The sequence below is a fragment of the Lates calcarifer genome, linkage group LG2 (assembly GCF_001640805.2).
Source record: "Lates calcarifer isolate ASB-BC8 linkage group LG2, TLL_Latcal_v3, whole genome shotgun sequence".
Classification (NCBI taxonomy): Eukaryota; Metazoa; Chordata; class Actinopteri; family Centropomidae; genus Lates; species Lates calcarifer.
Genome location: NC_066834.1, coordinates 15,307,983 through 15,321,253, shown reverse-complemented (window position 1 = coordinate 15,321,253; position 13,271 = coordinate 15,307,983). Strand labels below are relative to the sequence as shown.

At 38.7% G+C, this 13,271-nt stretch overlaps 1 protein-coding gene across 10 annotated transcripts in view; it reads left to right on the top strand.

Annotated features, from left to right (window-relative positions):
* Positions 1–987: 987 nt before the first annotated feature.
* ppfia1 (PTPRF interacting protein alpha 1) overlaps positions 988–13,271 on the top strand; it is a 37,309-nt gene continuing 25,025 nt past the window's right edge. For 3 of the 10 annotated variants that reach the window (XM_051076098.1, XM_051076102.1, XM_018692772.2), the window contains exons 1-2: positions 989–2,156; positions 4,262–4,531. In XM_051076098.1, coding sequence (XP_050932055.1) covers positions 4,262–4,531 — 270 coding nt within the window. In that variant the 5' untranslated portion in view covers positions 989–2,156. Of the gene's footprint in view, positions 2,157–4,261; positions 4,532–13,271 lie in introns of all 10 variants that reach the window. The other 7 variants (XM_051076113.1, XM_018692771.2, XM_051076109.1 and 4 more) reach the window with 6 other exon arrangements.

Genomic DNA, 13,271 nt, shown 5'->3' with positions numbered 1-13,271 from the left:
AACTAATTAACCAATGCGGCAAACAACAGAGTGACCACAACCACAATAATCCATAACAGAGAGTTATAAACTATAAAGGTTTACAGAAAAGTTGTCAAATTGGTCAGTATTATTGATAAATTAAAGACTAAAACTATCAGAAGTTCACAAACACATAATGCTCTTTACCTTGGTCCAGGATGGTCACCATGGAGATTAGGGCTTCAACAAATTGTCATTTTCATCACTGCTTAATCTGACCATTATTCTCTTAATTAACAGATAAACTGTTTGCTCAATTACACACCTGATGGTGAATGGTGAAAAATGGCTAAAATACCTGAGGTCTTCAAATGACTTGTTTTGTCTGAACAACAGTCTAAGAGATATTCTATATAAAGCAGAGAAAAGCAGTGATGTGTCACCTTGGAGAGGCTGAGAGATCACCGAGGATTATTAGAAAATAGGTTATAAAAAGTTAACGTCTATTTTTTAAACATCTCATTTCTGTACAATCTGCATTACAAGTGTTGTTGTGTAGATGCACCACAAGATGGCGCAGCTATTCTCTTTATTGTGAGACCTTCTTCATACATCATACTGTTTTATCAGCAATTTCATTTACAGCAACTGAATGTAGGTCACTCAGTGAAATGGTTAAATTTCTGTAACACTGCTCAACAGGTTATATTATGTGTAATACCCATCAGTCCATTCTGCCCCAAATTCTGTTTACTAACATTTATCAGGGTGAATTAAGAAAACATGTCATTATTTGAGTGTTAATTCAAAGGGAGGATTTTATTTTCAGTCATATTCTATTGTAATTTTATCTTATTTTATCAACAGACTACATTATATATTTTCATAAATGATTATTCTGAATGTGACAGAAGAGACGGTGGATGCAGTTCACCTTTGTGACATCCTGTGGCCATTAAATTAAAAAATCTTGCAGCTATTTAAACTTAATGAATACATAAACTTTACTCTTGTAACTTCTCTTTGTGGCTTCTTACCTGAGAGAGGAAAGTGCTGCAGCTCTTCCCTTTCCTCCTGTTGCCGACCTGGGACACGCTCCCTTCCCTTGGACTACCAGGCTAATGAGCAGAGCTAGCGACGCGGAGCCCACCATTGGCTGTCCCGACTGCCGAAGCTGGCAGGCAGTGGCGACAGGGAAGGACCGGACCGACGGACGGACCTCTTTTTTAGTGGAAATACCGAAAGGACACCAGAACCTCAGACGGAAACGAAGGGAATATACGTTTTTATTCGTGGGTCGGATTTTCCAAACGGACCAAAAGACCTCGCTAACGTTCAGTGTCGGCTGGAAGTTTTCGAGCCGTGATGTGGTGACGCGACTCCACCGAATCTACGGGAAGCTAACGTTAGCCGATGCGCTAATGATAGATTTATCATCTCAGTAGCGCTTTGGAGTCCTATTTCAGGATTTTAAATCTCTTTGTAGTAATTTTCGATAATGTAAGATAAATAGCTATGAGATATTTTATCACGTTGTTTACTTTTTTACAAAATAGAGCTTATCCTTAGGCTAACTATCTGACGTTATCTGAGCTAAGTTTGTAGATGAAACTAGCAAGCGTTAGCTACCTAGCTGGCTAGTAGCTAACGTTTAAACTGACTTCAAGCCAAAGAACTCTGCTTCAAATTAGCTAACGCTAGCAAAGCTACAGCTGTTTCCACGTCACCTAACTGTATCATCACATGTCTACCTGTTGTGAAATTCTATTTTCGGCGAGTTGAACTTTAATTTCGAGGATGGGAGTTTGTTTTGAAAAGCAAAGATAGACACTTTACTTCCAAAATCTAGATATGCAATCATCGAATCACCAGCTTACTTCATGCTAGCTTGCTAACCGTTAAGTTAGCCGGCCAAACTTGGAATACTGCCCCCTGCTCACTTTATGTGGGTTTCGCTTTGAGGCCTTTAGGAAATTATCCCTTTTTTCATCGACGCTTTTTTTTTTTTACAGCCTTAATACTTCCCAGCCTCTGAATGGAATTTAAATCCTCTGTATGACTGTAGGTATTTGTGAAGCTTGATAAGGTTGTCACATACAGTTGGAACACCTGGACTTTGTTGACGTTTACTCGGCATCAAAAAAATAACGTGGATTACAAAGTCAAAACAGTTGGAATAACGTTATTCCGCAAAGGTGAGCTATAGACGCATGTGAACCCTGAAAAACTTGAGGTACAAGTTAAAGTTTTGTGTGAGCAATGGCTCATTATATTTTCAAATGTGTTGTGTGTCTGGGTCACAGTGATTAACACTGATTGAACTGTACATTTACTCCACGATCATGCTGTAATTACAGTATGTTACAAGGCCAGATTTATCTAAGATATGATTCGTTTGATATGTACAAATGTATTCACAATTACACAAAATACATCTCAACCCAGCCACAAGTGCTGTTGCCCCCAGCCTTCCCTCTTTAAAGTTGAAGTCTGAAGTGTCCTGCCTCCAGATCTTGGTCTGTCATCTTTACTTTTTGACGTATGCCGTGTCCACTGCTAACTTACACTTGACCCACCATCTGTCACTTCCTCCCATGGATGCTGAGTGACCCTCCCCCTCATAAACATTGTTTAGCCTGAGTGGCTTGACCTGGATATGGAGCGTTGGTTTGTATTTTTCTCTTGATGAGTTAGGCTAAGTTTTACTCCTTGCAACATTACCAGTAGCACGCAGTCTGTATATGTGGTTAATTAAAGATGGCAGGTTGATAAATTTGCATGTAACAAGCGTGATCCAGCCCTTTAACACAGTTGAGTGTAGTGCACTGAACCGAATATGGTGGTTTTCTGAAAGCAAATGGCTTTTGGCATCTCAGGTGATGCAAAGAATAAGATGAAGGGGGTAGCTCGGGCAGCTGCCACTAAGTTCCACTTGCTCCAATTTGTAAATTGTTTTTCCTTGTAGGTATGTTAAATCCAGCTCACATGATTCTTGGCTTTTTCTCTAGCAGTCTGTCTACAGGACCTAAGCCCCTTGGTGTGGAGAGTGGCTCTAATTCCCCAGAACCTTCCTGACCAGCTGTTGTTAGATGCAGAATTACTCAACAAGCCTCAGACAACATGGCTTTCTTAGTTGCCTATGATTGATTTAAGGCTCTCTGTTCTTTTCTGAACAGAACCAGTGGACGTTTACTCTGTATTCCAGTGGTGGTTAACCATTAGTAACAATCAGTAAGCAGGTTCAGCTGATTTGGCTCTGTTTTCCTTCTGCTTAGTCGATAAGCTGTTGTAATGGCCAATGCTTGTGTGTCTGCAAAGTATGCTGATTAAATCACCTCAGAGGTGCACCTTTAAACTTCTGTTCCCTTCTATTTTACCTCAAATCTGTTAAAAGTAGACTTTCTATAGAACATGAAAACCTCTTAAATTTACAGTAAAGCCCCAGTATTTTAAACTGGTAAATTTGAGACAAGATGTGTGTATTCCTGCAAAATTATTTAGTTACAGTCAAATTTTTTTCCTCCATCTTTTCTTAACACTTTCTCTGGTGTACGTTGGCTGTTAAAGAGGAGAATGAATGAAAACCTTTGTCCAAATTCTGGCTATGGCAGACACAGGGAGGAATCCCCACCAATACAAACTCAGCTCTGCTTCCACAGGAGTAATGTAATTTGTGTTCCGACTTTGACAGAAGAAAGAAATTTGTGGGGAAACATTTGGTTTGGTTTTTGGTTAAATTAAAGGAGATGTCAATGATAGATAGATTTTGGTTTTGAGGTGAGACCCTTTTGCTGCTACATTTCATTCAATTCATTTTATTTATATAGCGCATATCACAACAACAGTCATTCAAGCATTTCATATAGAGCAGTCTAGACATACTCTTTAAAATAGGTATTACAGAGAGAGACCAACAAATACAAGAGCAAGCACTAGTGGGTGTGAAATGTGTTTTTAACTCTCAATAAGAAATCTTAAGAGTAAAGCGTCCAAAAACAAAATCTGGGTTATGCAGGATAGTCCATAGGCCTCACTGTGAATTGTTTTCACTGTTTCACTGACAGTTTTGCTGAATTTGATTGTCAGAGAAGCATTGCGTGAGCTGACCCTTTTTTAAGTGTCTGTAGGGAGAGAGGATTTAGTCCACTGCCATTCAAATCAGATATCTTAATACTGAAATGTTGTAGTTCACTTCCTGTCTGTGCTAACAGCTCTCTGCTTTTCCTTTTCTCTCCTTCCCGGCTTAATAACTGTTTCTTCTCCCACTGTCTCTTCTGGCCCTTCTCTCAACGATATTTAGATGATGTGCGAGGTGATGCCCACCATCAGTGAGACTGAAGGGCCTGGTGGAGGAGGTGGCAGTGGTCGGCGGGGCTCTGGCTCACCGCTGCAGTCAGACTCAGAGGGTCACTTTGAGTCGTTGATGGTGTCCATGCTGGAGGAGAGGGATCGTCTTCTTGAGACCCTGAGGGAGACTCAGGAGAATCTGGGCTTAACTCAGAGCAAACTGCATGAAGTGAGCCATGAAAGGGACTCGCTGCAGAGACAACTTAACACTGCTTTACCACAGGTAAGTGAGAGAGCCCAGAACTAATGTGTACTGTGAGGTGAGATTTGTCAGCTGCAAAGTGTCTATTGTCATCTTGTACCACATTCAGATGGCAGACAGGTGCGTGAATCAGGTATATGATGCAGGTCCACTCAATGTGTTTGTATGAGACAAGTGTCACTCTGTCTCTTGCTGTCAGCAGGATAAACCTGAGAATTAAACTGGATTACATATAAAAATAGTACTAAATACTTTACCAGATAAAAGATAATTTTCAGTTTCACCCCTGTGTCTGTTCATCACTGTACAAAGGTGTAAACAAGGCTGTAAAGGTGGACTGGTGAGTAGATGGGTCTTTGTATGCGGTGTTATGACGTTGACAACCTCTGTAGTGTCATTTAGCCACTTCTTAGCAACCGACTTTTTTAAGATACGTAAAAACTTAAAAAATCACAAGTGGGGTATTTTCCAACATATTTTGTGTAAAACGTGGAAATGTCTTGAGCTTGTGTAAAAACCACAGACATTATTTCAGACATAAAACCAAAAACCCATTGACCTTGGGACGAGGGAACAGGAAGTGCTGACATGATAACTTACCTCTGGGTTTTAGGACTCATTTCTGCACTACTCTATGATAGCATCAGTTTAAACATTATTATAATTTAATTCATTTCCAGTTTGGGTGGTAATCCCATTTTACCCATGCTGGGTAGCATCCAGCCTATAGAGATAGAGCCCCCAACATGTTTCTGACCTGTGTCACCTGTGTTGATATGCATGGGGGTGTTAGTTAAGTAGAAAAACACCAGTGTCCTGTGAAGCACCTTTCCTGCCTGGGTCCTTGTGGCATTGTTAGCCCAAGTGTCAGTTTCACTTTTGGATGACAGCTCTTACAGATCTTTGGCACCAACAGTGGACAAAGTAGAACCAGAGTCTGACATGATTTTGTGAGCTGCACGGCTGACTGATTGCAAGGTGCAACGGGGTATGCACCCTTGCAAATTAGGTCCACCATGACATGCTGTAAGCCATTTTACTACGAGTGGAGTCCATTTTTCAAGACTGAAGATGATGAAAGAAACCATGAAAAAGAAGAATGCGATGTCTGCTAAACATAAAAACCTCAGCACCGCTGTGCACGCAATTAATATGCAATAAGCCTCTTACAGTAATTAGATTGTCATAGCTGTCCTTCTGTTTCTATTGTTTGCATAATGTGGAGGGAATCTTGATCCCAGCTTTGTCCATTTGCTTGCAGGTCTCTGTTATATTATTGACTCATGTTTCTATCCTGTGTAGTTTTAAATTTAAAACAAAGGGATCAAGTTTCCAGCGTTTAATGATGCATAAGAGGCTGGTGATCAGTTCAACATTGTTGGAGTTTTGGTTGAACCAGTGTCCAGTTTCTGAAGTTAACACAGTAAAACACTGTATAAGGAAAGCAGAACAGATTACACAGTACTCTTAACGCATAGTATCCCAACTCTCCTGGAACATTGGATGCTAAGAAGTGATATTAAACACACTCGTGGGATGCCAAGGCTTTTCTTTGCTGCTCTGTGTTCTACAGCCAGGAAAACTACATCCAAAGTAAAAACACTCAGATGCTGTGTTAGGACTCTGATTCGACTCTGACACTTAATTTAATGCAGAATAAATTCATGTAAAAACAAAGCATTGTTATCACTAGCATTTGCACAAGCTAGTGTGTTTAAGGATGTTGAATTGATGGCAGTGTTGGAGGTGAACTACTCGAGCCATGTTTACATGCTATGTAAATAACCCAGAAGCCACCACCGTTTGCATACACGACACATTCAAACTGTCAGTGTTGTTAATTCTCAAATCTTCATACATACAATTAATGCCAGTTGCCAGTTTATGGACCATTAGAACAGATTCATAAGTGTAACCTGTCATAATACATAAATAATAAAAGTAAAAATATTTGTTGGAGTATGCAGACATCTAGGAAATGCAACAACAACAAAAAAAAAACAACCCAGAATTTGAAAATATAGCACATACTGCAGCACATTTAGATTAGCAGTTAGCAGCCTGTTACCTGTCCAGGAGAACTACAGAAGGTTCTCTCAATCTCTGAAATATCTTCACCTAACAGAGTGGTGCAGGAATGAGTCCCAAAACCTGGAAATAAGTTAGTGTTTTAGCACTCCCTGTTACCTCATCCCAAAGTCAATGGGTTTTTGGTTAAATGTCTGACATAAGGTCTGTGGTTTTAACACAAGCTCAAGACATTTTCATGTTTTATTCCACAACATAAAATCAGTCAGTAAATCACCCACTCTTGAAGCTTTTACGTGTCTTAAAAAAGGTGGTTGCTAACAAGTGATCGGTCAAAGGCTCCTGATTTTCTAAAGCTTGGAAACAGGGCTAAGAGGAGGCGCAGAAGTCCAGTCTGCTCTCGGACCAGGTGGATTACAATGTGCAGAAAGTTGATTATGGAATTTTTGCCCTGTGACACCAAAATATTACTGCCTACCCCAGCTTAGAAAAAATATAGAAATAGTGGATATGTAGTCAGACATTTACTAGACTGGGAAAATTAATTGTTGTAACCTATAGACAATGAATCAAGGATTTATTCAGGTAGAAAAGCTAAAGATATTAAGGGGCTGTAATCCTGTTGACAGAGGGACATCTCAGAAAACATCCATGCTCTGTTCTTTGTTTTTTTCTGTCTATTGCATTTTTTTGTGTGTACATATTTTGGAAAATGTGTTTTTATCACAACACATGAAATTCATACCTGTTTTGTTATCATTTTTGAAAGGATTTGAAGCTAGTGTGATAGATAATCAATTACCACAGTTACCTCTGAGTATTTCCACTTCTCTTGCTTTTGTTCATCATAGAAGTAACTGAGGCCTTCAGTCAGACTAAAACAACTGACCTCATACATGTGTGTCTGTGTGTGTTTGTATGTGTGCATGCTCACTGCTGCTTATGCTCTGGTGTTGTCAGCTGATCATCTGGCTGTTGGCCAAGCCTCCTGGGATTTGTATCTGGAAGGCAAGAAAATCCAGCTGTTGAAAAAAAGAGAGGCACTTTACATGCTGTAATCTGGTGTTAATACTTTTGTTTTCATTGTAGTTTGCTTGTAAATTTCTAATCCATAAAGTCCTTTTTGAGTACTTTGACTTAATTCCAGTAATAGATAAATAAAATTTTGTCAATTGAGGAATTTGATCAACTCATTAGTATTTTATTTTTATATTTCATCTTTAAAAAAAATGTGGCTTCATTGACTTTACCACCTATTAATTAATCTTTTTCAGCAAAATTTCATCTTCGGGTGTTATATAGCTTTACAGGACTGACACTTCTTACCTCGCCATGTTCGAGGTTGTCAGTACTAACAGCTCTTATATAAAACACCAACACTGTTTATACCAACACTTGTAGCTCAAGGTGTCTGCCACTGTCGTTCTCTTGTTTTCATCCCATACGGAGGAGAGAATAATGAATGTGTTTACTAATGTTGTCCAAGGGGGTTTCATCTATGGTTGCAAAATTCTTTGAATTGTCAAAGTTGAAAATGTTCCATGGAAATTAATGGGAATATAATATAATAATAATATAAGATAAGATAATCCTTTATTAGTCCCACAATGGGGAAATTTACAATAATGTGAATAAACTGTAAAATTGCAAAATTGCAGGTTAGCCTGTAACAGGGAACTTAGCTAGGAGGAAGCCATTAAGACCTGAAAGGATTGCAGAAACCAGAGGCTTGAGAAGCTTCAAAATTAGTTTTCACATATGTCTGCTTATGACAAAACAAAATATTTATATTTATGTTTGTATATGATACAGTTTTTATAAATTACCCCAAATTTCCAGTTAATTCCTGTTCATTCCCATACTTTCCCATTAATTTACCAGACATTTTCCGCCCCTCATGTGACAATTATGTGGCAGTTTTAAAGTTGATTTGATAGTGAATCAGAAAAAATAACAAAAAGGTGGTAGTAACAGCACTTTAAAGACGTATTTGAAATGAAATATATATTAGAAAATGCATAAACCAAAGGGAAATATAAAATCAGTAATAGAAAGTAGGAACTGCATTGAGATTCGTTTTCAGTTATCTCAAGATAAAGTTGGTGCCATCTTTAACTATTGTGTTAGAGGGCTTGAGGCAGGAGTAGGTAGGTGAAGGGGAGGTGCAGTTCTCTCTCCTGTTCCCTCCCTCCTGGTGAGAGTACCCTTCGACTGGAATGCACAAACATTCCAGGGCAGCTTGCTCACACGTCAACAGTTTTTTCAAACTCCAGCGGTGCCCTGTCGGATGGTGCTTATCTGTTCTTTTTTTTTTTGTTTTCTTTTTTCTTGTGCAGGCCAAACTTTTTCAGACACTCCATTAAATCAAACATCATCTTGTCTTTAATTCAGTGACACCAGTTTTAATGTGTGCATGGATATATTTCTGTAGTGATACAATTTTAGGGCCCACATGTTGTGGTAAAGTCAAGTTCAGTGCTTCTGTGTCAGCCAAGGCTTGTAATAGCTTTGTTTGAAGTGGGCATCGCTGGGTGTGTGTTTCTCTGCTGGCAGTGAAGACCCAGCTGTGTTGTACAACTGCTACAAAGATTGTTTAAGCAGTAAAAGAGGGAGAGAAGTGGTAGTAGTTAGATCCATGTTTGGTGTTGTTTCACTCATTTGTTTTCAAAACACATTTTTTGTAGCCAAACTTGCAAACTCCTCTCCTAACTCCTCACTCTGAGCATATGGATAAACATGCTTTACTATATCATGTGTTTGTGTAGTTTTGTCCTTGAACATTTGTGATGGTTGTTTTGGTTCCACATGCTTCCATGTTGTTTGTAGTATTGTAGTTTATCTGGTAAGGGTTGCTGCCTTTGGATGCCATTGTATACATTTTATCCAACATGTAAATAAAATGGAAAATGAAATTCATGAGACAGAAAAGCTCCACTGAAGGTCTACCTTGAAAAAACAGGGGGGCTGTAGCCTCAGGTACTAGTGAGGCAGTGAAATCCAATCCAGGAAGGCTGGTTTTAGTAATAGATCCCCCAGCCAACCTGTCACTCTGAGGACCCTAGCTGTTTGTTTTGGAGGGATGCACACTCAGAGGGCATCACGCTCCTTTTCTAATGGGGTTTAAATGCACAGTTTTACATCTTTGGATCAGCCAACACACTGCTTTGTCAGCATATCCTCTCCATTTTAAATGAAAGTTGAGATAGGAAGTAGTTAGTCCTTGAGCTGTCAAGATAGAGGTAGAGACGTCAGTGTTGGGGGTTGGTTTTGATGTCGAAGGCAAAAAATGTAACATATTTGAGATGTTATGTAATTTAGCAACAAAATCAGCAAATTTGGCAAAACTCAAATGCTGTTAAACTGCTTTAGTGTTATAAGACCTTTTGGCTGCAGCTGATCATAGCATGATTTCATTGACTGAAACACTCTCTCCCCTAAAGTTAGCTTAGCTTTTAGGTTATGATTCCTTCAGTGTCAATTGTTCAAAGGTTTTAACTGGGTGTTGAATTATCCATACAGGTCTCCTCCTCTCCAAAACAATGATGTGAGTTGTCTGAAAATGTGATCAATCAGCTGTCTCTAGCTTGTACAAAACACATTCTCACTAATTCTTTTGACCTTCTTACCTCCTTTGCCCCAGCTCGTAGTCTCAGATCTGCTGAACGGCTATCACTGTCTGTTCCAGTGGTAGCAGGTCTTTGTTGTACAATTTTGCAGCAGCCTCTGTTGGAAATTAGACAAGCAACCTCAGTGTCTCCTTTTAAACCTCTTTTAAAGACACATTTTTATGAACTAGCTTTTAATCGATGTCTTTGTTTGTGTTTAATCTCTCTTTTAGTCTTTTTATATAATTACTTTTCTAACTTTAAGTGCTATATAAATTAAGGATTATTATTATATTTTTCTCCCTGTTTTGAAGGGGCGAATTGACCACACTGACCAAATTTGATATTCCAGCCTGTGGCACAATGGCATGAATTGAGAGTGCACAGTGGTCAGACAGAGACAAAGACGGACTTGTTCTACACAGTGACATGAAAGTGACAGAGTGCAAGTGTTGCCTTTTGCCAAATGTGAGCTGAATTAGTAATATAAATGGAAATAGATACGAAATGTGAGTGAAGGCCGTGCTCCTCTGTTTAGTTTGGCCCAAAAGCCGACTGCTTTCTGCTGTGAACTTCCTACAACCTTTACCAAGGAGGCTACATTCCTTAATTCTGTTTTTGTGAAGCAGTTGCTTCAAGACACTGACTTATTTAAGAAAATGGTCATTATGTCTGGAGCTTATTGCAGTATACCTTTTTAATTCCCTATCAACCAGAGCTTGACCCTTACTCCTCCTCCTTTCAACAAACAGAATGGGTGACGCCTTATTTTATAGGTCTGTAAAATTCAATTTATTTCCAAATAGCCTCCTGGAAATTTTCCTGGAAAGAGCCATATAATTTGGTACTAAAGTAATATAGTGAATGATTTTCTGATACTCTTCTAGTAATTTCTAAATGCACATTTACTCAGCAGGTGAGTTACACATATAAAAAGTGAAATATATAAAGAAACATAGAGTTCAGCAAAGTTTCCAATATAGAACAAATTCACTGGGGTTTAAATGGAGCAATTTATTTAATGTAAATTCAAACTGGAAGTCAATGATAAACTCAACATAACTAATTGAACCAACTAAAATAAAATAAAGTTATTTTTTATTATAAGGAAATACTATTAACAGGATTAAGTCAAATATCTATATGTTCATGGCCACAACAGAACGTAGACCTCCATGGAGGTGGGCTCTGAGAAACTGAACAGTTACTACTTTATGTAAACCAGGATTCTTCTTGGTTTTTGATTGATTTGCTCCCTCTGGACCTGAGCTCCTCTATAGCCACACCTGCTGCACATATGGTCGTTCAAACTGCATTAAGCATCTCTACATCTCATCTTAGCTTACTCTGCGTCTGGTCTTGAAGTTCCTCCCTGAAATAGGTGCAACTGTTACATATTAAGACAGAAAGTGATGAAAATTCTTGACACCTACTTTAACACACTGAGCGGAGAGGAGACGCTAACATTAGTGAATCTATAGAGACTTCTCATTAAAGCTCATTAAAAGTAGTGGACTGGAAGCAAACTCTATAAATGATGATCTTCTGATGGACATTAGTTGAGGTGCTTACTAGCGTTTGTTTGGCTTCTTTAGATTGACTTTTTCTCTCCATCAGCGTGTGTTTGGGCAGCAGGCGAAGCAGCTCTGAATAGGAGCCATTGTGGTGTCTAATTAGTTTTTGACGGTGAGTCCTCCTCTAGGAGAACAGATGCCCTCTGCACAGTGTCAGATTTCAGCACACGCTATAAGCTTTTAAGAACGGCTAAAGTCATTATGTAGGAGATAGGCCTATTGGTTCCGATCTCACTTCCAAGTACAACACAGTCTGACGATGGTGCGGTGCTGGAAAGAAAAAGAGCTTATTCTCAAGCCTGTTCATTAATTGCCATGCTGTTGCCAAGTTTTAAGAATCCATAAAGTGCACCTGTGCTTTCAAACCAGGCGAGTCTTAATGAATATTTGAAATCATTCTCTGTGATGTTCATCGTCCTGTGGCAATGGTGAACATGACACAGTGTGCACTGATGATTAAATTTAACCCACAAAAATAAAGTTTATACTTGTTTTACATTCTTCTCCTTACTGTTGACATAACAAAGATGAGTTTCAGTGTATCCTTATGTTTTTTGAGTGTTTCTACAACTGCAGTGAATTTCAGATATGAGATTTTTTCTGACTCCCATTTAGAATTCAGGAAAATTAACCCTAATAAATAAACCCTAGTATGTCCTTTATGTATGTTACACTCCAATTTGTTAGTTATTTGGTGTGTTAGAAGCATTACTCTGGGACAAAAAAGACAAATCAGATTTAAAAATAATAAACAGAATTTGTGATGCGTGTGAAGATAGAATCCAAGTGAAAATTGATTAAATCATAACATAATATTTCTTGTTATAATGTATGCAAACTACGCTTTAAAGAGGAACTTAATCAGGCAAATTCCTCAAGTAGTATTATAGAACAGAACAAAGGTGCTGGGATATTCTTCAACATAAAGCCAAATGCTGAAACGATGACATACAGTACAGTTATCCCTGAAAAGCTTTTGTGTGTTCATCTGTGTTTTGGTGCGCTGTTCCTTTAATAGGTTGGCACACATATTCATGTACCCCCCACCCCCCACCCCTACCCCATAATCCCCTCCCCTGTTCTAAGGCTTACAGAGCAGCTCAGTCCACTTCTAACCAGCGTGTCACTCATCCACACTTACTGAGCCAGACACCAGTTTCCCCTGCTGCAGGGAGAAATGGGATCAGGCTGCACTCACATGTATGAACGTTTTAACCGGTCAGAATTTTCTATAGTCATAATATCAGGATTAAGTTGTTAAATGTAGATCTGCAACAATTAGTCAACTGGTTAATTAGTTGACTGACAGAGAATTAATTGGGATTAGTCATTTTTCAAGCAAAAATTTGCAACATTTGCAGGTTAAAGCTTCACCAATTTGATGATTTGCTGCTTTTCTTTGCTGTATCTGATTGTAAACTGATTATTTTTGGACCATTGGTCTGTTTGGACTATTATTTGGATTGTTGGTTGAGTAAAACTAGTAATTAGAACACATTAAATACAGTGGTTTCACCAATTTAAAGACAAAATGATTAACTGAAAAAATAGCTG